The following is a 27,100-nucleotide window of genomic DNA, read 5'->3' as shown; positions in this document are numbered from 1 at the left end:
CGCGATGAGACAAGGAAATCCCTACCGGCCAAACCCTCCCTTACCCGGACGACGCTAGCCCAATTGTGCGTCGCCCCACGGACCTCCCGGTCGCGGCCGGCTGCGACAGAGCCTGGGGGCGAACCCAGAGACTCTGGTGGCGCAGTTAGCACTGCGATGCAGCGCTCTAGACCACTGCGCCACCCGGGAGGCCCCATAAGACGTTATTTTGATTGTAATTGCAGTATGTATTTAGTTTTAGAATTTAGAAGTGAGCTAGCAACTTTTGACAGACTGCTTTTCATCTGGACAACAAAAAACTGTTGCTCAGCAACCAGACACCAAAAGTGAAAGAGTTCCAAAATGTGCTTTAAAAAAACGATTTCAAATATTCGCATAACATTTGATTGGAGGATAGCTATGACTGTTACCGAATCAGGATCAAATCCTCTGATCTTTAAAAAATAATTATTTCACCTTTATTTAACCAGGTAGGCCAGTTGAGAACAAGTTCTCATTTACAACTGCAACCTGGCCAAGATAAAGCAAATCAGTGCGACAAAAACAACATAGAGTTACACATAGGTTAAACAAATGTTCAGTCAATAACACAATAGAAAAATCTATGTACAGCGTGTGCAAATGTAGTAAGATTAGGGAGATAAGGCAATAAATAGGCTATAGAGGCGAAATAATTACAATTTAGCATTAACACTGGAGTGATAGAAACTGGGGTGCAAAAGAGCAGAAAAATAAATAACAATATGGGTATGAGGTAGTTGGGTGTGCTATTTACAGATGGGCTGCTCTGACAGCTGATGCTTAGAAAGGGATATATAAAGTCTCCAGCTTCAGTGATTTTTGCAATTCGTTCCAGTCATTGGCAGCAGAGAACTGGAAGGAAAGGCAGCCAAAGCAGATGTTGGCAGGAGGCTTTGTTGTGAAGTAGGAAGCCGTTTCTAGATTTTATTTCTGATTGGAGATGCTTAATGTGAGTCTGGAAGGAGAGTTTACAGTCTAACCAGACACTTAGGTATTTGTAGTTGTCCACATATTCTAAGTCAGAACCGTCCAGAGTAGTGAAGCTAGTCGGGCGCGCGGGTGCGGGCAGCAATCGGTTGAAGGGCATGCATTTAGTTTTACTAGCATTTAAGAGCAGTTGGAGGCCACGGAAGGAGTGTTGTATGGCATTGAAGCTCGTTTGGAGGTTTGTTAACAGTGTCCAAAGAAGGGCCAGATGTATACAGAATGGTGTCGTTTGCGTAGAGGTGGATCAGAGAATCACCAGCAGCAAGAGCGACATCAGTGATATATACAGAGAAAAGAGTCGGCCTCCGACAACAGGCCCTCCGATTTGCCACTGAACTCTATCTGAGAAGTAGTTGGTGAACCAGGCGAGACAGTCATTTGAAAAATCAAGGCTATTGAGTGCCGATAAGAATGCTGTGATTGACAGAGTCAAAAGCCTTGACCAGGTCGATGAAGATGGCTGCACAGTACTGTCTTTTATCAATGGTGGTTATGATATCGTTTAGGACCTTGATTATGGCTGAGGTGCACCTGTGACTAGCTCGGAAACCAGATTGCATAGTGGAGAATGTACGTGGGATTCGAAATGGTCGGTGATCTGTTTGTTAACTTGGCTTTCGAAGACTTTAGAAAGGCAGGGCAGGATGAATATAGGTCTATAACAGTTTGTGTCTAGAGTGTCTCCCCCTTTGAAGAGGGGGATGACCGCGGCAGCTTTCCAATCTTTGGGGATCTCAGACGATACAAAAGTGAGGTTGAACAGGCTTGTTGTTGCAACAATTTTGGCAGATAATTTTATCCCAGCTGATTTGTAGGGTTCCAGATTTTGCAGCTCTTTCAGAACGTCAGCTGTCTGGATTTGGGTGAAAGAGAAGCAGAGGGGGTGTAAAGCACTTTAGGTGTAGTGGGTGCGGAGTCAGGCGCAGGAAGCAGAAGGTACAGAACAATGTTTTATTCCGGCACAGAGAAAAATGTTCACGCCAATACCGGGCGCATATACAAGACCGGCCCAAAACCATTCAGGACCCAACCAGTCCGGAGGAAAAATAAAGGGAAACGCACTACCACAAATATAAACAGAGGAAAAATAAGCCCACACAAAGCCTTACCGGCTTAAATAGCCCAACTAAAAACCTAAACAAGAAACAGGTGTAACCAATAAGACAAAACCAACAGAAAAGGGAAAATGGATCGGCGGCAGCTAGTAGACCGGTGATGCCGAGCGGTGCCCGAACAGGAAGAGGAGCCACCTTCGGTGGGAGTCATGACAGAGGGCTTGGGCAAGTTGCTGTGAGGGGTGCAGAGCTATTGGCCAGGGTAGGGGTAGCCAGGTGGAAAGCATGGCCAGCCAGGTGGAAAGCATGGCCAGCCGTAGAAAAATGCTTTATTATCGATGATCGTAGATTTATCGGTGGGGACAGTGTTTCCTAGCCTCAGTGCAGTGGGCAGCTGGGAAGAGATGCTGTTATTCTCCATGGACTTTACAGTCTCCCAAAACTTTTGGGAATTAGTGCTACTGGATGAAAATGTATGTTTGAAAAAGCTAGCCTTATATTAGTTGTGTATATTGGTTCCTGACTTCCCTGAAAAGTTGCGTTTGACAGTGATGAGGGGTGATTGTTTGACCGTGGACCCATTACGGACGCAGGCAATGAGGCAGTGAACGCAGAGATCCTGGTTGAAGACAGCAGAGGTGTATTTAGAGGTTAAATTGGTCAGGATGATATCAATGGGGGTGCCCGTGGTTACAGATTTAGGGTTGTACCTGTGAATTCCTTGATAATTTGTGTGAGATTGAGGGCATCTAGCTTAGATTGTAGGACGGCCAGAGTGTTAAGCACATCCCATGTCCCAGAGTTCGTACCTAACAGTAAGAACTCAGAAGATAGATGGGGGGCAATCAATTCACATATGGTGTCCAGGGCACAGCTGGGGGCTGAAGGTGGTCTATAACAAGCGGCAATAGTGAGAGACTTATTTCTGGAAAGGTGGATTTTTAAAAGTAGAAGCTTGAATTCTTTGGGCACAGACCTGGATAGTATGACAGAACTTTGCAGGCTATCTCTGCAGTAGATTGCATCTCCACCCCCTTTGGCAGTTCTATCTTGTCGTAAAATGTTGTAGTTGGGGATGGACATTTCAGAAGAGACATGTCCATCCCCAACTACAACATTTCTGGGCGTGGTAGAATAGATTCAAGGCATAATGAACAGACAAGGGTATGGTAGGATGTGAGTACAGTGGAGGTAAACCTAGTAAACCTAGGCATTGAGTGACGATGAGAGAGGTTGTGTTTCTGGAGGCACCAGTTAAGCCAGGTGAGGTGTCCGCGTGTGTGGGGGTGGGACAAAAGAGCTATCTAAGGCATGTAGGGCGGGGCTGGGGGCTCTACAGTGAAATAAAACAACAATAACTAACCGAAACAGCAGTAGACAAGGCATATTGACATTAGGGAGAGGCATATGTAGCCGAGTGATCATAGGGTCCAATGAGCAGCAATAGGTGAGTTCTGTAGTCGCTACTACGCTAGGCGAGCTGGAGACACGGCGATTCAGAAAGCTAGCGGGCCGGGGCTAGCAGATGGGTCTTCGGAAACATCGCAACGGAAAAGCCTGTTGAAACCACCTCGGACAATTACGTCGGCAGACCAGTCGTGATGGATCGGCGGGGCTCCGTGTCGACAATAAAGGGTCCAGTCCAATTGGCAAAAGAGGTATTGTAGCCCAAGAATACGCTGGTAGACCTCTTCGGCTAGCCGGCGGATGGGCCTAGCTCGAGGCTAGCTCAAGGCTAACTGGTGCTTGCTTCGGGACAGAGGTGTTAGCCAGTAGTAGCCACTTGGTTGCAGCTAGCTAGCTGCGATGATCCGGTGTAATTGTCCAGAGCTTGCGTCAGGAATCCGGTGATGTGGTAGAGAAAAAGCAGTCCTATATGCTCTGGGTTGATATCGCGCTTGCAGACTGGCAGGTATTGGCCCGAGCTGAAGCTGGCTGTGTCCGAGTTAAGGGTGAAGACCGCAGCAGTGGCTAACTGACTACTAGCTAGTAGCTAGTTATCTGGCTAGCTTCTGATTGGGGTTACGGTTCTAAAGTGTAAAAAATAGCAGATCCGTACCACATTGGGTGAGGCGGAATGTAGGAATGTATATTCAGTTCCTAGATGGAAAGTGAAATTAAAATATATACGAAATGTATACGAAAAATACGAGGACTATTTACACGGGACAAGACAAACACACGTCCGACTGCTACGCCATCTTGGATTCTGATAGGTGATCTCAAGCTCATTAATGATAGAATGGCCTTTCTTCAAATATGAAAAGTCTCTTTGGCAAATGACAGGAGTGGCAAGGAGTGGAATATTAGCTAGAAAGACTGGTACCCAGGCTACCCAGCTTTTACTTGAAGACCAAGGCTACTTGAAATATTGAAATACTACTACAATATCTACTTGCAGCAGCCCTTCACAGGCTTGTTTGGCCTATTTAAACCTCTGTCCTCTCCCTCTCTGCCCTCTTTCTCTGTCTCTCCTCTCTCTCTCCCCCCATTCCCCTAGTGGCAGCACCTGTGGATGAGTGGTATGTGGAGTTCAGTATGTTCCATGGCTCCTCTATGTTCATCAGCAAGGGATCCATCCTGGACACACTGAAGGGAACACTACTGGATGTGGCCAGAGGTTGGACTAGGGGATGGAAGGGCCTATTTTAAATTTATGACAAAGCCCTGGGTGTTTTGAATTTGGATATTTTTGCCAATGACTAAAGAAAATAGTGTACTCTGATTAATTGCAGTGCCTGTTTACCTCTAGGTGGCAATCTTTTCTTTATGATCATAACGCCGGATAGCTGAGAGGAGATGGGGTTTTCCACAATGATAATATGGTTAAAGGCGTTGATAGTATTTCCTATATTATCTATCTATCCCCTATTAACATTTTACATTATGTTACAGTCATTCAGCAGACGCTTTTATCCAGAGCGACTTACAGTTAGTAAGTCAGTTAGACTTACATTAAAGGGGCATTCTGGGGCCTTCCGAGTCGCGCAGCAGTCTAAGACACTGCATGGCAGTGCATATGGCATCACTACAGACCCAGGTTTGATCCCAGGCTGTGTCACAGCTGGCCATGACCGGGAGACGCATATGAGGCGGCACACAATTGGCCCAGCGTTGTGCGGGTTAGGGGAGGGTTTGGCCAGCTGGGATTTCCTTGTCCTATCACGCTAAAGCGACTCCTTGTGGCGAGCCCGGTGCCTGCAAGCTGACCGCGGTCGCCACCTTGACGGTGTTTCCTCCAACACATTGGTGTGGCTAGCTTCCGGGTAAAGCCAGAAGTTTGTCAAGAAGAAGTGTGGCTTGGCAGGGTCGTGTTTCGGAGGACACATGGCTCTTGACCATCGCTTCTCCCGAGTTCATAGGGGAGTTGCAGCGATGGGACAAGACTTTACCAATTGGGGGGGGTAAAAGTATAAAAATATAAAGGGACAATCTGCAGTTGATACATCCATTTTTAGACCTACAAATTAATGATATATACCCATTGATTCTTGAAGACTATAACTTATAAATGCCTCATGTGCTTAGTTCAACTGTCAAAGCCCATCAGAACCCAAATTATATGCTTGTTTTACTCAAATGTGTAAACATTGTAAAAAATAAAAACACTGTATAGCCTTAAAACATGCTTAAAACTACAATGTTCATATCGTTGATGGGCAGTCCTTGTATACATAGCTCTCTATGAATTTGACAGTGGTTACATTTCTCCATCCCTCAGCTTTTTAACAAAACAGATGTGGGGTGTTCACATTGTTATTGTTTCAACTAATGATTGCCCTTTTAAGGTTGTATCTTAGCAGTATGAGTGTGAATTTCAATAAGTTTGTCAGAATTGCATTGGCCGTGGCATCTCTCCCTTAGAGCCCATCCTGCAGTGGCCGATAGGGGAGGAGTTGTCGTCTCGTATCATTGAACCACATCTCCACCGGGTCCTGAAACTACAAGTCAGCCAGAGTCCCTGTGCCGGTGATGTGGCCGTGCTGGCACCTGTCTTCGCTCCAGGAGGACACACAGGTGAGGAAGACATACTGTATACACACACACACAAACATGTTATGACAAACAGAACATACTTTAACTATGGGTAACTAACTGCAGACAAACAGGCCATTGATGTGCCCTGTGTATACACTCACCAGACAGTTTATTAGGTACACCCTGGTACCAGTTCGGATCCACCTTTGCCTTCAGAACAACCTGAATTCTTCAGTCATTCTACAAGGTGTCAGAAATATTCTACAGGGATGTTGGTCCATGCTGACGCGATGGCATCACACAGTTGCTGCAGATTGGACGGCGGTACATTCATGCTGCGAACCGCCTGTTCCATCTCATCCCAAAGATGCTCTATTCAGTTGAGGTCTGGGGACTGACCAGGCCACGCAAGTAAACTGAACTCGCTGTCATGTTCCAGGCAATGTTTTTCCACTCCTCAATTGTCCAGTGTTGGTGATCACATGCCCACTGGAGCCGCTTCTTCTTGTTTTTAGCTGACAAGAGTGGAACACAGTGTGGTTGTCTGCTGCAATAGCCCATCCATGACAACGATTGACGAGTTGTGCGTTCCGAGATGCCGTTCTGCACACCACTGTTGTACAGAGCTGTTATTGATCTGTTTGTGGCCTGCCTGTTAGCTTGCACAATTCTTGCCATTCTCGTTCGACCTCTCTCATCAACAAGCTGTTTTCGCCCACAGTACTGCCGCTGACTTGATGTTTACCAATTCTTGGTAAAGCCTAGACACTGTCGTGCGTGAAAAGCCCAGGAGGGTGGCCGTTTCTGAGATACTGGACCCGGCTCGCCTGGCACTGACGATCATACCAAAGTCACTTCGGTCACTCGTTTTGCCCATTGTAACATTCAATCGAACAGTAACTGAATGCCTCGATGCCTGTCTGCCTGGCCACTGATCCATTTTTGGGAACCTAATAAACTGTCCTGTAAGTGTATGTCTGCATGCTTGTGCGCAGGGGTGGAATTAGAAGAAAAATCACTGTAACATCACAGGTAATTTAGCTTAAAAGCAAATTACGCTTGTTTAATTAGTTTCACATTGGGAACTCAGTTCTCAAGCATTCCAATTCAATTCTACCCCTGCTTGTACTCATTCATAGGACTTTGTCAGTGATCATTACTGAGGCCTTCTGTCCCCTCCCATTGTAACTGTAGGGGTGATTCTCAGTGTCACCAGATCTGCCTTCACCGCTCAGGCACGATGGTTCAATGCCACGAGATCACTATGTAGCTTGATCAATGAAGGTAGAGCATCTTATCTATCACGTTGCAGCTTTGATACATACTATATTACTTAGAGTTGTATTTCAACATCCCTTATTCTGCTGTTTGATACGCAACGATACAGTGAGTGAGTGTGCTGTACAGTAGTTTATAGTGCATTGTCTTTAGCCGGTCCTGTATTATATGGTTATTAATGACTAATACCATTTTCACACACCCGAGGTGAACCGAGCTGAGAGATCGCGTGAAAAGGGCCTTAATGGCTGTTGTCATTGTCCTCTACAGTGTGTGTGTCTGGCTGCTGACCAGTCTCTTGATGTTCCAAAGTGTGTGTGTGTCTGGCTGTGCAGGGATCTAACTTTTTCTGACTTACTGATCCTCCACTGTGTGTGTGTGTGTGTGTGTGTGTTTGTGTGTGTGTGTGTGTGTAACTGACCTGCTATCTCCACAGTGTGTGTGTCTGGCTGTGCGGGGATCTCCATCGTGGACCTGAAGCTGACCAACTGTCACCTGTTCCTGCTGACCAACCGGGGGCTCTTCATCAGCCAGGATCTCCTTTCCCCTGTCACAGGCACTCTCAATGTACTAGATACACACACTCATTTACACCATTAAAGATGGCACCGGGGGGGTGGCTGCTGTTTTATGGGCTCTTAACCAACTGTGCTATTTTGTTTGCTTTTAGCATTTTTTGGAACATATTTTGTACATAATGTTGCTGCTACCGTCTCTTAGGACCAAAAGGAGCTTCTGGAAATCAGAACAGCGATTACTCGCCTTGAACTGGACGAAGAATTTCTCTTTAATGAGCCGGACAAGAGGGATTTACTCCAGACACCCGAACAGGCCCTCATCCCCGTCATTCGCAGGAGAAAAAAACGGAAGAGGCATCCCGGAAAGAGATCGTGGTGCCTTGTGAGGATCCGCCGACGAGTGGCTAATCTGCCTTTGCCATTCGTACTATTGGCCAACGTACAATCGTTGGATAATAAATTGGACGAACTATATCCTACCAAAGGGACATTTAAAAACTGTAATATCTTATGTTTCACCGAGTCGTGGCTGAAAGACAACATGAATAACATACAGCTGGTGGGTTATACGCTGTATCGGCAGGATAGAACAGCAGTCTCTGGTAAGACAAGGGGTGGCGGTCAATGTATATTTGTAAACAACAGCTGGTGCTCGATATCTAAGGAAGTCTTGAGGTTTTCCTCTCCTGATGTAGAGTGTCTCATGATAAGCTGTAGACCACACTATGTACCCAGAGAGTTTTCATCTGTATTTTTCGTAGCTGTTTACATACCACCACAGACCTATGCTGGCACTAAGACCGCACTCAATGAGCTGTATACCGCTATAAGCAAACAGGAAAATGCTCATCCAGAGGCGGCGCTCCTAGTGACCGGGGACTTTAATGCAGGGAAACTTAAATCAGTTTTACCTAATTTCTACCAGCATGTTAAATGTTCAACCAGAGGGGGAAAAAACTTTAGGCCACCTTTACTCCACGCACAGAGACGCATACAAAGCTCGCCCTCCATTTGGCAAATCTGACCATAACTCTATCCTCCTGATTCCTGCTTACAAGGAAAAATTAAAGCAGGAAGCACCAGTGACTCGGTCAATAAAAAAGTGGTCAGATGAAGCAGATGCTAAGCTACAGGACTGTTTTGCTAGCACAGATTGGAATATGTTCCGGGATTCTTCCGATGGCATTGAGGAGTATATCACATCAGTCACTGGCTTCATCAATAAGTGCATTGTTGATGTCGTCCCCACAGTGACTGTACGTACATACCCCAACCAGAAACCATGGATTACAGGCAATATCCGCACAGAGCTAAAGGGTAGAGCTGCCGTTCTCAACTGGTTGACTCTAACCCGGAAGCCTATAAGAAATCCCGCTATGCCCCCGACGAACAATCAAACAGTCAAAGCGCCAATACAGGACTAAGATTGAATCGTACTACACCGGCTCCGACGCTCATTGGATGTGGCAGGGCTTACAAACTATTACAGGCTACAAAGGGAAGCACAGCTGAGAGCTGCCCAGTGACACAAGCCTACCAGACGAGCTAAATTGCTTCTATGCTCGCTTCAAGGCATGTAACACTGAAACATGCATGAGAATATCAGCTATTCCGGACGACTGTGTGATCACGCTCTCCGCAGCCGATGTGAGTAAGAACTTTAAACAGGTCAACATTCACAATGCCGCAGGGCCAGACAGATTACCAGGACGTGTACTCCGAGCATGCGCTGACCAACTGGCAAGTGTCTTCACTGACATTTTCAACCTCTCCCTGTCTGAGTCTGTAATACCAACATGTTTCAAGCAGGTCAACATAGTCTCTGTGCCCAAGAACACTAAGGTAACCTGCCAAAATGACTACCGCCACGTAGCACTCGCGTCTGTAGGCTTTGAAAGGCTGGTCATGGCTCACATCAACACCATTATCCCAGAAACCCGAGACCCACTCCAATTTGCATACCGCCCCTACAGATGAACAGATGATGCAATCTCTATTGCACTTCACACTGCCCATTCACCTGGACTAAAGGAATGCTATTCATTGACTACAGCTCAGCGTTCAACACCATAGTGCCCTCAAAGCTCATCACTAAGCCAAGGACCCTGGGACTAAACACCTCCCTCTGCAACTGGATCCTGGAATTCCTGACGGGCCGCCCCCAGGTGGTAAGGGTAGGTAACAACACATCCGCCACGCTGATTGTCAACACGGGGGCCCCTCAGGGGTGCGTGCTTAGTCCCCTCCTGTACTCCCTGTTCACTCATAACTGCACGGCCAGGCACGACTCCAACACCATTAAGTTTGCCGATGACACAACAGTGGTAGGCCTGATCACCAACAATGACGAGACCGCATATAGGGAGGAGGTCAGAGACCTGGCCGTGTGGTGCCAGAACAACAACCTCTCCCTCAACGTGATCAAGACTAAGGAGATGATTGTGGACTACAGGAAAATGGAGGATCGAGCACGCCCCCATTTTCATCGACGGGGCTGCAGTAGGTTGAGGGTTGAGAGCTTCAAGTTCCTTGGTGTCCACATCACCAACAAACTAACATGGTCCAAGCACACCAAAGACAGTCCTGAAGAGGGCACGACTAAACCTCAGGAGACATGGGTCCTCGGATCCTTGTTTCTACAGCACCATCGAGAGCATCGTGACTGGTTGCGTCACTGCCTGGTATGGCAACTGCTCGGCCTCTGACCACAAGGCACTACAGAGGGTAGTGCGTACGGCCCAGTACATCACTGGGGCCAAGCTTCCTGCCATCCAAGACCTCTATACCAGGCGGTGTCAGAGGAAGGCCCTAAAAATTGTCAGACTCCAGCAACCCTGTCCTAGACTGTTCTCTCTGCTATTGCATGGCAAGCGGTACCGGAGCGCCAAGTCTAGGTTCAAAAGGCTTCTAAACAGATTCTTCCCCCAAGCCATAAGACTACTGAACATCTAATCAAATGGCTACCCAGACTACTTGCTCACCCCCTTTTACGCTGCTGCTACTCTCTGTTATTATCTATGCATAAGTCACTTTAATAACTCTACCCACATGTATATATTAACTCAATTACCTCGACTAACCGGTGCCCCCGCACATTGACTCTGTACTGGTACCCCCTCTATATAGCCTCGCTATTATTATTTTACTGCTGCTCTTTAATTATTTGTCACTTTTATTTCTTATTTTTGTAGTTTTTTTTCTTAAAACTGCATTGTTGGTTAAGGGCTTGTAAGTAAGCATTTCACTGGCTCTGTTGTATTCGGCGCATGTGACAAATAACACTTTATCTGACTTTGTGCACAGAGCCATTTGATTGGCATGAACATTCTTTATGGTCCTTACTAGTCAATAAATCGTTTTTTCTGAACAGTTTGTGTTGTGGTACTGATCTTTTTCTCTGCATATTACAGTTCACCTTGCTGTTCCTCCCTGCACTGGCTCAGGTCTGTAAACATGTCAGTTGTTCAAGCTATTCTCAGATATAGTAGGGGCAGAGTGCCTCCCAAGAAAACAATTAACAAGTCATTGTGCTTCTCCTTCATAGATGGACTACTCTGCCACCACCTTGTGGTTTTCCTCTCAATGTGTGACAGATCGCATCTATTTCAGTGGTATGGCTTTATCATGACCTCAAATAAATGAACAATACGGATTCATAACATGTTTGTTGTTGTTGTGGAAGACAGTTTCAAACTGTTTTCTCTCTTGTTTAGATGACACACTCAGTTTGATTTCCAATGAAGGAGAAGGTGAAAACCTGGTAGGTGTGATTGAGGGGGTTTGTTTATAATTGATATTATACAAATGTCTATCCTTGTGTTTCAACCTGAGCTTCTCAATGGCAGCATTCTAGGTGTGTGTACAGTAAGTACCCCTTCACGAGGTGGTTCCTGTGCCAGGCCTCTGCTGCTGACATCGCGAAGAACCCCAAACACCGTTACCTGTCCTTCCTCCATGACCGCCACCAACACACTGGCCTACTGCTCTCACACACAGAGGTACCTTTTCTATATTGTCTATATACAGTACCAGTCAAAAGTTTGGACACACCTACTCATTCCAGGGTTTTTCTAGATTTTTACTATTTTCTACATAGTTTCTGTACAATAATAGTGAAGACATCAAAACTATGAAATAACATATGGAATCATGTAGTAACCAAATACGTGTTAAACAAATCAATATACACTACCGTTCAAACGTTTGGGGTCACTTAGAAATGTCCTTGTTTTTGAAAGAAAAGCACATTTTTTGTCCATTAAAACAACATCAAATTGATCAGAAATACAGTGTAGACATTGCTAATATTGTAAATGACTTTTGTAGCTGGAAACAGCAGACTTTTAATGGAGTGTCTACATAGGCGTGCAGAGGCCCATTATCAGCAACCATCACTCCTGTGTTCCAATGGCACGTTGTGTTAGCTAATCCAAGTTTTTATTTTAAAGGCTAATTGATTATTAGAAAACCCTTTTGCAATTATGTTAGCACAGCTGAAAACTGTTCTAATTAAAGAAGCAATAAAACTGGCCATCTTTAGACTAGTTGAGTATCTGGAGCATCAGCATTTGTGGGTTCGATTACAGGCTCAAAATGGCCAGAAACAAAGAACTTTCTTCTGAAACTCGGCAGTCTATTCTTGTTCTGAGAAATGAAAGCTATTCCATGCGAGAAATTGCCAAGAGACTGAAGATCTCGTACAACGCTGTGTGCTACTCCCTTCACAGAGCAGCGCAAACTGTCTCTAACCAGAATAGAAAGAGGAGTGTGAGGCCCCGGTGCACAACTGAGCAAGAGGACAAGTACATTAGAGTGTCTAGTTTGAGAAACAGACGCCTCACAAGTCCTCAACTGGCAGCTTCATTAAATAGTACCCATAAAACACCAGTCTCAACGTCAACAGTGAAGAGGCGACTCCAGGATGCTGGCCTTCTAGGCAGAGTTCCTCTGTCCAGTGTCTGTGTTCTTTTGCCCATCTTAATCTTTTTATTTGCCAGTCTGAGATATGGCTTTTTCTTTGTAACTCTGCCTAGAAGGCCGAACCTAGAAGGCTGAACTTGAATGATCGGCATACATTGATACCTTTGTATCTAACCCATTAATTTCTATCCCCTTAATTTTATAATTGGATCTGATTTTTATTTGCTAACAATTCAATGGCCTTAAGAAACCCGTTCGGTGATAGAGGGAAACCTTGTTTTGCACCTCTTGACAATTCAAAATTCTCAGATAAATAAACATTACAGTGCCTTCAGAAAGTCACACCACTTGACTTTTCCCAAATGTTGTTGTGTTACAGCCTGAATTTAAAATTGATTAAATTGAGATTATAATTATTTTTTGTCGCTGGCTTACACAAAATACACTATAATGTGTTCTGGAATTTGAAGTTTGGATAGCCGAACATGTAAAAGTTGGTTTAGTGTCTCTAGCTTGAACGGTTCAAGAGTTAATGTTGGTGAGTTATTTATGCTAATGTTTGTACATTTATATTGTTATATTTGATTAAAGTTTTTAAGAATTTAAAGACAGGATAGCCTGAACATGTGAAAGATGGTTTGGTGTCTCTATCTTGAATGGTTCAGGACTTACTATGGGTTGGTTATTTTATGCAAATGTATGCACATTTATATAATTATTGTTAAGTTATATAATTATAGTTGATCAAAGTTAAGAATTTAAAGTTAGAATAGCTTGAACATGATACAGTTAGTTTGGTGAGTTATTTCATGCAAATGTATGCACATTTATATCGTTTTAATTTATACACGTTTTTAAGAATTGGAAGTTAGGATAGCCTGAATGTTTTAAAGTTGATCTTTTAGCTTAATTGGCCAAAAAGTTGCACCGTTTTAAATAGCTACCACTGCATTACTGTGGTCCTAATTCAGTGGCGGTCGGGCCGTTTAAGATGAGGGAGGACGATTTGAGTTTTTTATGAGCATGGCCTTATTTCTATTACAGCATATTGGATGGCTGTTATAATATGTTATTCATATTCCGTTCACCCACAAAGGTTTAGTTTACTACATGATACTCACATTTTCTCTATACTCATCATGAGGTTGCTATAACCTGGCCTACGAATGAAGGTTTACGACAGAGGTGCGTGCACAGGTCGAGAGAAAAAGTTGAGTAATGACAGACAGTGACACATTCAATACCGGCTTGCATACTCCTGCCTGCATCTAGCTGATCTAGGGTGTAGTCATTAGTCCAACAGTTGCAAACAAGAGTTTATATTGGACAAATTCAGGTATGTTTATCTCCGTTTCATTCCGTTTGCTTCTGTTTAAGAAACGCTTTTCAACAGAATCGGCAGAATAAATATTGAAGTTTACCACATGAGGTTTCCCGTGTGGATTTTCCCATGTGATCACATAACCTTTCACATACGCCACCACATCTGTATCAGTAACTGATTTAATCTGTATTCCTACACTTTGGACTTTAAAGTAAATACACTCAAGATAAACAATTATATTTATCATAGTGATTCAGGAGTAACATGAAAACAGAATAATATGCCCCACCAACATTAGAAAAACTATACAGAAAACTCTCAAATTGCTGAAATAATTATATGAAATCAACGATGAGAGAATATTCTGAATAACTGATAACTAAAACAGCAGTGCAGATGGCACTCTTTTGCTAAGTGCAGAGATGTATTATAGTTAATGAATGTGTGGCACACTAGAAAGATCAACGTACCTCAAATCCAGAGGTTGTGATTTCAAATCCCAGGTGGGGTCATATTTTAGCTGAACAGCGATAACATATGGAAAAGATCATTTGAAAACGTGATCACATGTGAAGTGTTTCAAAAATACATGTTTTCACATATGAGATATACGAACAAATGGACAAATCTCTGATCCATTTAAGTTATCACGAGGGACATGACAGGGATGCCCTCTGCCCAGTTATTTATTTGCTTTAGCCACGGAACCCCTAGCATCAATAATTAGAACCAGTGGAGGCTGAGGGGAGGAGCTATAGGAGGACGGGTTCATTGTAATGGCGGAAATTGAATATATGGAAAGAAGTCAAACATGTGGTTTCCAAATGTTTGATGTGTTTGATAACGTTCCATTAATTCCATTCCATCCATTACAATGAGCCTGTCCTCCTTGCTCCTCCCACCAGCCTCCAGTGATTAGAACTCATGTCTCAATCTGGTGAATAGAGATTGGTGGAGAACAGCCAATGATGTGTATAAATCCTGGATGACTGACAGGGGGCGATGTATTGAAGCCACCGCGCAGCCATCTTGGTACTCCTCCTCCATTGTAAAAAATAAAATAAAAAATACAAATATATATATATATATTTTGTAAGCTATAGAAATGCATTTAAGAATGTCTTCATTTCTTTTTGACACCTTTATTCTATTTCAGACACCTTAATGCATACTTTCAATTATATTATGTGAGCTAAACATAAAAAATGTGCCCTTTGCTAAAAGTTGCCCAAAATCAAGTCAATAATTGTGCGATTGTCTGACAACACAAGTCCTCAGGGACACTTGACATTAAGGCCTAGATTCAATCAAATCAAAATCAAACTGTATTTGTCACATTTTTTTGTAAACAACAGGGGTGGACTAGCAGTGAAGTGCTTACTTAAGGACCCTTCCCAACAATGCAGAGAGAAAGAAAATAGATAGATAATAGAAAAGGAAAACACATAATAATAAAAGTAATAATAGATACACAATGAGTAATGATGACTATATACAAGGGGTACCAGTACTGAGTCCATGTGCAGGGGTACAAAGTAATTGAGGTTGATATGTACATACAACTAGGAATAAACATGACAGATAGTAAACAGCAGCAGCAGCGTATGTGATGAGTCAAAAAAAAGTTAGTGCAAAAAGGGTCAATTCAGATAATCTGGGTAGCTATTTGGTTAACTATTTAACTAACTATTTAGCAGTCTTATGGCTTTTGAGTAGAAGCTGTTCAGGGCCCTGTTGGTTCGAGACTTGGTGCTTCGATACTGCTTGCCATGCAGTCTATGAGTTGGGTGGCTGGAGTCGTTGAAATATTAGGGCCTTCCTCTGACACAACCTGGTATAGAGATCCTGGATGGCAGGGAGCTTGGCCCCAGTGATGTACTGGGCCTTACGCACTACCCTCTGTAGCGCCTTGCGATCAGATGCCAAACAGTTGCCATCCCAAGTGGTGATGCAGCCAGTCAGGATGCTCTGAATGGTACAGCTGTAGAATGTTTTGAGGACCTGAGGGCCCATGCTGAATCTTTTCAGCCTCCTGAGGGGGGAAGAGGTGTTGTCGTGCCCTCTTCACTAGAAGCATGAACAGCATAAGCAAACGATAGCCGACACCCGCATAGCTGGGGTTTTGACAGTGTCAGAGATGTTACTACATTAGAGCTGTCAAATTGGTGAGCAGCTGCTCGTGTGGTCATTGCCACGAAGCCACACCCGTCCTACTCGCGTTAGAAGTTCAGAATAAGAAAGTTAGGCTATATGGAAACAATGACACTAAATTGAAAATCATTAAAGAAAATCATTATATTTTCATTCATATTTATATCACATTCCAGTGTTCCAACTTGTAAACAACGCTGCATGGGATTTCTCTTAATGCAGCTCTGTGCAGCCAATGGCAATTTCTGCTTCTGGTATAAAGCCAGGAGACGCTTGTGGATTTGCCAGCTGTTCCAGCTCCATCATGGCCCACCAGAACACACTGTGGTTGAACACTAGCGCAGATCTGATAGAATCTAGCCCTAAGTGCGTAAATGCTCTTGGGATTTGAACTTGCAACCTTTTGGTCTGGAGCGCATTAATATCTCAGCAATACCAGCAGATGGTTAATTGTTACCAAGAACATACAGTATATCCACACACTCTCAAAACTAAGAGTATGGTTATGGTATATCCCTTCCCTGGTGTACAAAAAGGTCAAAGGCACACATAAGGTACATATAGGTGCTCACATGTTACTGAGCGGTACCTTTTAGGGTACATGTGTGGATAAAAAAATAAAATAATGTTTTACCTTTATTTATCTTGGCAAGTCAGTTAAGAACAAATTCTTATTTTCAATGACGGCCTAGGAACAGTGTGTTAACTGCCTTGTTCAGGGGCAGAACAACAGATTTGTACCTTGTCAGCTCAGGGAGTTGAACTTGCAACCTTTATTAACCCAATGCTCTGACCACTAGGCTACCCTGCCAGATAATCTAGTATAATGTTACGTTTTCTACCCAATATATTAAATAAGCAGCTGCATTCATAACCATTTGGAAGGTGGGAATTTACAAGTTGTGATGTCGTAAATACCAGTTGAATGCATTCACGCCCTATGAAATGGTTGGGAAATGCCAAGTGGCTAATGGCCAACAAGCAACATCAACCACAAACAGCTATCATGCTTGTAAACAAATTATAGAGTTGAAAAATCATATTAATAGATTGCTTTTTATAATGTTTTGTTGTTACATTTAACTGCCAAGGTCATTTCCTTAGTAGGTGACGTCAGAGGCCAGCATGTGGGAGACGTCAGAGCTGAGGGTTGATAGACGCGTTTCCCACTAGTAATTACCAGTTAGAGGGCCGTTCAAGTGGATTTTTCCCAGTTGCATGTGGTAAATTCCCACTTCCCACTTGGTTACGAACGCAGCATTAGGTGGGAGAGAGTAAAATGACACAAACATTATTTACCATTAATTTTTATTGGGCACAACATAATTCAAATCCAAGATGATGTAACATTGCACTGTTCCTGGACGCGCTCCTCAACTCCTCTGCTCCTGCTGACTCCACGGTGGTGTGAAATTCTGTTAAGGGTGTGTACTGGAGGCGGAGTCAGGTGCAGGAGAGCAGAGTGTAGAGAACAGGGGCCCTTTTTATTTCGGTCCAACGAAAGCACAAAAGTACATAAATGTGCCCAAACATGGAACTATAGACAAAAGTATGGCGCGTAACAATACCCACATATCATAAATACAATTTCACACAAAGACATGGAGGGGAACAGAGGACTAAATACATGCAGTGTGATTAGGGAATGAAAACCAGGTGTGTATGGAACAAGACAAAACAACTGGAAATATGAAAAATGGAGCGGCGATGGCTAGAAAGCCGGTGACGTCGAACGCCGCCCGAAGAAGGAGAGGAGCCGACTTCGGCGGAAGTCGTGACATTCACAATCTTGATGTAGTCATTGTGTGCTAGGAATATGGGACCAAATATTAAACTTTTGACTCCTTTAATACACTATAAGTGAATATGACCTCTTAAAATGGAGGGACTAGATACAGGAAATGCTTTCATTTCTAAATGGTAAAATAGATGCATGTACAGTACCAGTCAAAAGTTTGGGCACACCTACTCATTCAAGGATTTTTCTTTATTTTTACTATTTTCTACATTGTAGTGACAGAATGCCGAGAGTGTGCAAAGCTGTCATCAAGGCATAGGGTGGCTACTTTGAAGAATCTAAAATATATTTTGATTTGTTTAACACTTTTTTGGTTACTAAATGATTCCATATGTGTTATTTCATAGTTTTGATGTCTTCACTATTATTCTACAATGTAGAAATGCACCCCCACTTTTCGCCCTCAGAACAGCCTTAATTCATCAGGGCATGGACTCTACAAACTGTCGAAATCGTACCACACCGAAGCTGGCCAATGTTGACTCAAATGCTTCCCACAGTTGTGCCAAGATGGCTGGATGTCCTTTGGGTGAACACACGGGAAACTTGAGACAAACCTGTGCGCCTGGCACATACTACTGTACCCCGTTCAAAGGCATTTATATATTTTGTCTTGCCCATTCACCCTCTGAATGGCACGCGTACACAATCAATGTATCACGACTCAGGATATGACCCAGATGCAGACATAGGAGGCGGATAGTACAGTTCTCAATAATTGTATAACAAAGGGCAGGTCGAGAACAGACAGGTTCGTAATCAGGTCAGAGTCAGGCAGGTACAGGGCGGCAGGCAGGCCCGAGTCAGGGCAGGCAGAATGGTCAGAACCGGGAAAACTAGGAAACAAACACTTGAGAAACAGGAAAACACGCTGGTAGACCAGACGAGACAATGGGGAAGATGGGCGAAACCTAGAGGGGGGTGGAGACAAGCACAAAGACAGGTGAAACCGATCAGGGTGTGACACAATGTCTCAATTGTCTCAAGGCTTAAAAGTCCTTCTTTATCCTGTCTCCGCCTCTTCATCTACACTGTTTGAAGTTGATTTAACAATTGACATAAATAAGGGATCATAGCTCTCACCTGGATTCACCTGGTCAGTCTATGTCATGGAAAGGTGTTCTTAATGTTTTATACACTCAGTGTATAGCACAATCCATACAAAGTGAGTGCAATCCATTAAGTGTTGATTCCATTTGCTTTGTATGAGATTGATTTGATTGATTAAATTTGAGTCAAGTAAAAATCCACTATCCCCAGATAGTATGATCATGAAATGATATTGGGTGTTTTTCTCTTCCAGCAGAAGGGTGCGATGGTGTCAGTGTTTGGTGTAAAGGTAGAGGATATTTTTCAACGTCACACCAAGTTCCCCCCGGTGATTCTAGACTTCCAGCCCAGAGGGATCTTCCTGTCTGACAACCATGTTATTTTGTACGGCTCAGAGGTGACAGCACACACACACACATACATCGCACACATGCATACGCACGCACACACACACACACACACACACACACATAGTTCAAATAACTTGACAAAATAAAAAAATACCAGAGGTAGGAAAACTCAGGGTCCTATCTAAGTATGATGAATTTGATACCATAATATATTTCCCTTACCCAACCTTTGTCTGTGTATTATGATGTGTTTAGGTGTGGACATCGTCAGATAGAGGCTCTACCTTCACGTGGGTGTTCTCTCTAGACAATCAGATGGTGATAGACGCGCTGAGCTGTACTGTCAATGGTGTGGTAGTGTTCTTTACTGACCATGGAAACCTCTACATCATGAAGTCAGGTGGGACAACAACAATAGTGACGTTCCAGGTTATCTTTTTTTGCAGTCGTGCTTCCCAAATTATCCAATCTCGCAACGCCTGGAGAAGTTTGTAACTACTCAGGAAGGAACCATGTTTGTTTGCGAACCCTTCTGAGAACAGGGTGACTGCAAAACAGACAACCTGGAACACCACCATCAACTCCTAAAGAATATGCTGCAGGATGTAGGCTTGAACCTAGGGCTGTTGTGGAGACCGTATTACCGCCACATCGGCAGTCATGAGTCATGCCCGCAGTAAAATTCCACGTGACCGTTCAGTCACGGTAATCTCCTCTTATGCACTCAGGACATGTGTTGGTCGTACCCAACTCGCTAACGACCATCAGGTCCATCATGTCCAATCAAATTCATTTACCACAGGTGGACTCCAATCAAGTTGTAGAAATGTCTCAATAATAATCAATGGAAACAGGATACACATGAGCTCAATTTTGAGTCTCATAGCAAATGGACTGAATACTTACAGTACCAGTCAAAAGTTTGGACAACCCTAGTCATTCAAGGGTTTTTCTTTATTTTTACTATTTTCTACATTGTACAATAATAGTGAAGACATCAAAACTATGAAATAACACATATGGAATCATGTAGTAACCAAACGAGTGTTAAACATATCTAAATATATTTGGGATTCATCAAAGTGGCCACACTTTGCCTTGATGACATCTTTGCACAGTCTTGGCATTCTTTCAACCAGTTTCACCTGGAATGCTTTTCCTACAGTCTTGAAGGAGTTCCCACATATGCTGAGCACTTGTTGGCTGCTTTTCCTTCATTCTGCGGTCCAACATCCCAAACCACTGCCTGGAGGTGTGTTGGGTCATTGTCCTGTTGAAAAACAAACGATTGTCCCACTAAGTGCAAACCAGATGAAATGGCATATCGCTGCAGAATGCTGTAGTAGCCGGGCTGGTTAAGTGTGCCTTGGATTCTAAATCAAGGGGTCTGAATACTTTTCGAATGCACTGTTTATGAATTTGTATTTGAAATTCAAATGCCTAGTAATAGGGAATTACCTTTAGCTACAGAATATCTCACCACTATACGTTTCCATATTTTCCTCCTTCATTCCTTTCTCCAGCACTATTCGAGTGCAAATGGATGACATGTCTTTTTTCCCATGTCTCTGTTTCTGCCAATTTGATAATGGCCCATTCTAAATTAAAACTAATTTGACATAATAGTGAAGACAAGATTACATTTAGAATAGTGAAAATATTATCACTTGATGAGAGAACAGCGTGTGCAGCATGAGGCATGGAACAGACTGCAAGCTTTTCCAAATAACTCTAAATCTATTGTATAGGACCTGTTTCAAATGATCACTTTTACACTCAACATAGCCATGTGTACTCACTCCGGAATGGGAAAAATATCCTTTCCATTTTATTCAGCTAAGTTCAATTATATTCTATTTACTATAAAATCATATAATATAAAATAATGCCACGGGACTTATTAGCATATCTAGTCTGCTAAATGAACTAGACCACAGCCTATGGCATGGAGCATAGCCAGATAACATACAGTAGGCCAATTCATATTCTGTTCTTCTAAAATTCATATAATCTTTCTTTAGACCTGCATAAAATAAATAATGGATTTATTGTGATGGTGTATTTTAAATTGATTTATTCAGCTATTTTAAATGCAGAGGTCCCATCAGCGGCTTGTATGCATGGAAACCTGGAGATTTTAATTATGAGACCGGCAGTCTTTTGCATGACAATAACCAGCTGACAAAATTTCATGACCGCCACAGCCCTACTTGAACCTGCCAGAATTCCCATGACATCCCATCTCCCCCATCCCCACCCATTTTTGTCCTCCTGAAGGTCTTGCCAGGTTTGCGTGGTTGAACGAGACCCTGGATGTAACCAGTACTCTACTGTGTGGTCACATGGGCATCCTGATTGCTGTTCAGTTGGACAAAGACAAACCCAGTGGCTTTAGCTACAGGAACATCGAGATAGACCATCTCATAGAGGTCAGTGTTGCAAACATTTTGCTACGGTATGCCCTACTCAACACAACCCCAGTTGTTTTAGGTCAATTTCACAGTAACATAATGATGCTGAGACTCAGATGTTTCACTTTAAAATGTATGCCAAACAAAATCCAATGATTGCAAAGTTAAACAGACCATACATCTCAAAGCACAAAAACACCTTTTAAGAATTTCCACAGACATTTTTACAAAAACACATTTACTTGAAGAACAATGCAGATGCAAAGTTTGGTAACAGAATGATGGAACAAAAAAGTAATTTTGTTAAAAGTGGTCCTTGTGCATAGAGTTGTATGGTTTGATTTTAAAGTCTCAGCATCATTCTGTCACTGTGGAATTGCCCTTTAGCTACAGGACCATCGAGATTGACCACCTCATAGAGGTCAGTGTTGCAAATGTTTTGCTATGGTATGCCATACTAAACACAACCAAAGTTGCTTTAGCTACAGGACCATTGAAATAGACCACCTCATAATGGTACAGAGCAACGGCCTAACCAGTGACAAAACCCAAAGACCGGAACTACTGCAGCTCGTTATCTCACGTATCCCATTCAGTCCCGGCAGATTCTTTGGTCTACAAGCAGAATCTGCCCATGGGAGATTATCCTCAGACAGACCATAAAAGGCATACAAATCGGGTTACTGCAGTTTTTGACAACTGTTTGTGTAGAAATACCTTTATAGCACATCATCTATTGTCTATACTGGCCAATACGATATTCTCCTGTCTGTCAGGCCTGTTGCAGACATACACTGATATCTTGGTTTTCAACATACTGTGTGTTTGTGTCCCAATAGAAACATGAGATGGGTTTTGACAAAGCCCTGGCCCTCCAGTACCTCACAGACCACACAGTCCTGCTCCACGAGAATGCTGTCATCAATGACCATGCTAACGGAAACAACCGCCAGGGCAGGACCAACCCTCTCACCGTGGCACCCGCCAGCCACTTCTCACCTAACCACGTGGGCAAGGTCATCTACTTCAGGTGGGGGGGACTCTAGCCCCAAATCTCTTAAACCTGTCATCTTGTGGATCTTTTGAACTATTTTAGACACTTGTTCCTTGTCTACATGTAATATTAACCTCCTTATCTAATATTGACTTCCTTATCTAATATTGACTTTAATATTTACTTCCTTATCTAATATTGACTTCCTTATCTAATATTGATTTTAATATTGACTTATCTAATATTGACTTCCTTATCTAATATTGACTTTAATATTGACTTATCTAATATTGACTTCCTTATCTAATATTGACTTTAATATTGACTTATCTAATATTGACTTCCTTATTTAATATTGACTTTAATATTTACTTCCTTATCTAATATTGACTTTCTTATCTAATATTGACTTTAATATTGACTTCCTTATCTAATATTGACTTCCTTTTCTAATATTGACTTCCTTATCTATTATTGACTTTAATATTGACATCCTTATCTATTATTGACTTTCTTATCTAATATTGACTTCCTTATCTAATATTTTTTTTAAATGTACCCCCTTTTTTCTCCCCAATTTCGTGGTATCCAATTGGTAGTAGTTACAGTCTTGTCTCATCGCTGCAACTCCCGTATGGACTCGGGAGAGGCGAAGGTCGAGAGCCATGCGTCCTCCGAACCACAAACCAACCTAGCCGCACTGCTTCTTGACACAACGCACATCCAACCCGGAAGCCAGCCGCACCAATGTGTCGGACGAAACACCGTCCACTGCGCCACCCGGGAGGCCCCTCCTTATCTAATATTGACTTCCTTATCTAGTATTGACTTCCTGATCTAGTATTGACTTCCTGATCTAGTATTGACTTCCTGATCTACAATTGAGTTTCCTATCTACTATTGAGTGTCTTTATATCTTTGTATTGTCTTATGTGTCTTAGTAAATGTGTGTCCTCCAGATGTGCGTGTGTGCATGTCCATACATGTCTGTGTGTGTGTTCTCCCTCAGTGACGGTGGGATGGTGGTGATCACAGAGGTGTTCCGGACTCACTATCATGGGGGGTTCTCCGGGGCCATCGTCGGGGAGATCCTGGAGCCAATCAAAGGAGCCAGCCTGAATGCGGAGCCTATGCAGTTATGTGACCTGTTGGTGAAGACGGGGGAGCCCGAGGGGCTCATTGTTACACTGCAGCTCAAAGACCTAGGTAACTGGAAAGAAAGATAGCATCAACTGACTTGTTAGTTCATTTACATTTAGTGATTCCCAAACTTATTTTGTGCTGCTTACTAGTCCTGAAATTCTAACAGAATCATGCTACGTTTCAGATATTTTCCTATCCTTCCAAGTATATTAATGTGATATTTCTAGTTACAATCTCAATCTCTCGTAATGAGTCTTAAGACACGATCCAAAATATATCGGCCACTGCTCACAACTCATAGCTTTATTTAACCCAACCTGCTGCGGTTTCTCCTGAGGTAAACTATGAGCTGCTTGACTTACTAGATCCATTTGAAGGAAGATTAAATTTAAGTGTGCACGCTTGAAGTTAAGATAAACAGTGTAGTTATTCCCGCCGCAAGGCAATCAAACAAGCGAAATGCCAGGACAGGGACATGGTGGAGTTGCAATTCAACGGCTCAGACACGAGATGTATGTGGCAGGGTCTACAGGAAATCACGGACTACAAAAAGAAAACCAGTCACGTCACGCTTCCAGACAAACTAAACACCTTCTTTGCCCTCTTTGAAGATAATACAGTACCACCGTCGCGGCCCCGCAAACAAGGACTGCGCCATGGCTAACGTAAGTAAAACATTTAAACGTGTTAACCCTCGCAAGGCTGCTGACCCAGACGGCATCCCTAGCCGCGTCCTCAGAGCATGCGCAGACCAGCTGGTGTGTTTACGGACATATTCAATCGCTCCCTATTCCAGCCTGTTGTCCCCACATGCTTCAAGATGGCTACCATTGTTCCTGTACCCAAGAAAGCAAAGATAACTAAATGACTACTGCTCCGTAGCACTCACTTCTGTCACCATGAAGTGCTTTGAGAGACTACCTTACCGGCCACCCTCGACCCACTTCAGTTTGCATACCGCCCCAACAGGTCCACAGACGTTGCAATCGCCATCACATTGCACACTGCCCTATCCCATCTGGACAAAAGGAATACCTATGTAAGAATGCTGTTCATTGACTACAGCTCAGCATTCAACACCATAGTACCCTCCAAGCTCATCATCAAGCTGGAGGCCCTGGGCCTCAACCCCGCCTTGTGCAATTGTGTCCTGGACTTTCTGATGGGCTGCCCCCAGGTGGTGAAGGTAGGAAAGAACATCTCCACTTCTCTGACCCTCAACACTGGGGCCCTACAAGGGTGCGTGCTCAGCCCCCTCCTGTACTCCCTGTTTGCCCACGACTGCATGGCCATGCACGCCTCCAACTCAATCATCAAGTTTGCGGTCGACACAACAGTAGTGGGCTTGATTACCAACAACAACAAAACATCCTACAGGGAGGCGGTAAGGGCACTCGGAGTGTGGTGTCAGGAAAACAACCTCTCACTCAAGGTCCACAAAACAAAGGAGATGATCGTGGACTTCAGGAAACTGCAGAGGGAGCACCCCCCTATCCATATCGACGGGACAGCAGTGGAGAAGGTGTAAAGTTTTAAGTTCCTCGGCGTACACATCACAGTCAAGCTGAAATGGTCCACCCACACAGACAGTGTGGTGAAGAAGGCGCAACAGTGCCTCTTCAACCATATGAGGCTGAAGAAATTTGGCTTTTCACCCAAAACCCTGACAAACTTTTACAGATGCACAATCGAGAGCATCCTGTCGGGCTGTACCACAGCCTGGTGGTGCGGTCTGCACAACGCATCACCGGGGGCAAACTACCTGCCCTCCATGACACCTATAGCACCCGATGTCACAGGAAGGCCAAAAAGGACATCAACCACCCGAGCCACTGCCTGTTCACACCGCCACAATCCAGAAAGCGAAGTCAATACAGGTGCATCGAAGCTGGGACCGAGAGACTGAAAAACAGCTTCTATCTCAAGGCCATCAGACTGCTAAACAGCAATCACTAACTCAGAGAGGCTGCTGCCTACATTGAGACCCAATCACTGGCCACTTTAATCAAATGATCACTAGTCATTTTATACAATGCCACTTTAAATAATGCCACTTTAATAATGTCTACATATCTTACATTACTCATATCACATGTATATACTGTGTTTTATACCATCTATTGCACCTTGCCTATGCCGCACAGCCATCGCTCATCCATATACTTACATGTACATATTCTCATTCACCCCTTTAGATTTGTGTTTATTGGGTAGTTGTTGGTGAATTGATAGATTACTTGTTAAATATTACTGTACTGTCGGAACTAGAAGCACAAGCATTTTGCTACACTCGCATTAAGATCTGCTAACCATGTGTATGTGACCAATAACATTTGATTTGATTCCTTAGATGATACCACTATCATTCTTCTGTGGTAAACACTGAGCTTCCTGCTTTAGTCAACCCTGCTGCTGTTTCTCCTGTGGTAAACTGTGAGCTGTCCTGTCTTGTCCAGATCCGTCCCAGGGGTTTAATTTGTCCCACGTGGGGAAGGCTGTGGTAGCACCAGGCTTCAGCAGTTACCTCATCACAGGGCTGGTGCACAGCGGCAGTGCCCTAGCCAAACCCACTATGCCAGCCCTAGTGCTCCCCCTGACCAGCCACCGGTCAGGAGAGTGGCTGCTCTTCCACTCTGCAGGTTACTGTGTTTATTGTGTGTTATTAAATCCTCAATGATTTTGAATGTGTATTGTTATAGTACTCGCCTGAGGTAAGTCTATGGGCTTGTTTCCTGTACACAGATTAAACCTGGTCCTGGACTAAAAAGTATGCTTAATAGAGATTCTCCATTGAAAGTACTTCTTAATCCAAGACGAGACTTCATCTAGATCTGGGAAACCAACCCTATATGTATTTTAAATGTGTGAAATGGATCCATTTATCCATCTAGGCCGGGGGAGCTGGGGGATGAAGGAGGGGCTATGTCGTCACACCCTGCAGTCATTGGACGGTGTGAGGAATAACGCTCTGATAAGGATCAACGTCAGAGAAGAGCTCAACTTCACCTTCAAGGCCTTCATGTCCGACTACTGTGAGTAGTGGTGGTGTGGGGGTTGAGGTGTGTAGTGTCTGGGTTATTACCAATGATGGATTCTGGGTACTAACTCCTAAACTTGGGATA

At 43.6% G+C, this 27,100-nt stretch overlaps 1 protein-coding gene across 1 annotated transcript in view; it reads left to right on the top strand.

Moving 5' to 3' along the window:
* LOC129847313 (cation channel sperm-associated auxiliary subunit beta-like) overlaps positions 1-27,100 on the top strand; it is a 45,927-nt gene that overhangs the window by 10,435 nt on the left and 8,392 nt on the right. Inside the window, exons 6-20 of the mRNA XM_055915071.1 lie at positions 4,564-4,683; positions 5,928-6,080; positions 7,236-7,325; positions 7,756-7,886; positions 11,248-11,280; positions 11,382-11,448; positions 11,551-11,597; positions 11,683-11,835; positions 19,334-19,477; positions 19,686-19,830; positions 21,708-21,859; positions 22,681-22,871; positions 23,845-24,041; positions 26,435-26,617; positions 26,870-27,010. Of these exons, the coding sequence (XP_055771046.1) occupies positions 4,564-4,683; positions 5,928-6,080; positions 7,236-7,325; positions 7,756-7,886; positions 11,248-11,280; positions 11,382-11,448; positions 11,551-11,597; positions 11,683-11,835; positions 19,334-19,477; positions 19,686-19,830; positions 21,708-21,859; positions 22,681-22,871; positions 23,845-24,041; positions 26,435-26,617; positions 26,870-27,010 (1,947 nt within the window). The remainder of the gene's footprint in view (positions 1-4,563; positions 4,684-5,927; positions 6,081-7,235; positions 7,326-7,755; positions 7,887-11,247; positions 11,281-11,381; positions 11,449-11,550; positions 11,598-11,682; positions 11,836-19,333; positions 19,478-19,685; positions 19,831-21,707; positions 21,860-22,680; positions 22,872-23,844; positions 24,042-26,434; positions 26,618-26,869; positions 27,011-27,100) is intronic.

This window comes from Salvelinus fontinalis, unplaced genomic scaffold (genome assembly GCF_029448725.1).
Source record: "Salvelinus fontinalis isolate EN_2023a unplaced genomic scaffold, ASM2944872v1 scaffold_0770, whole genome shotgun sequence".
Taxonomy (NCBI): Eukaryota; Metazoa; Chordata; class Actinopteri; order Salmoniformes; family Salmonidae; genus Salvelinus; species Salvelinus fontinalis.
This window is presented reverse-complemented; position numbering and strand designations above follow the sequence as displayed.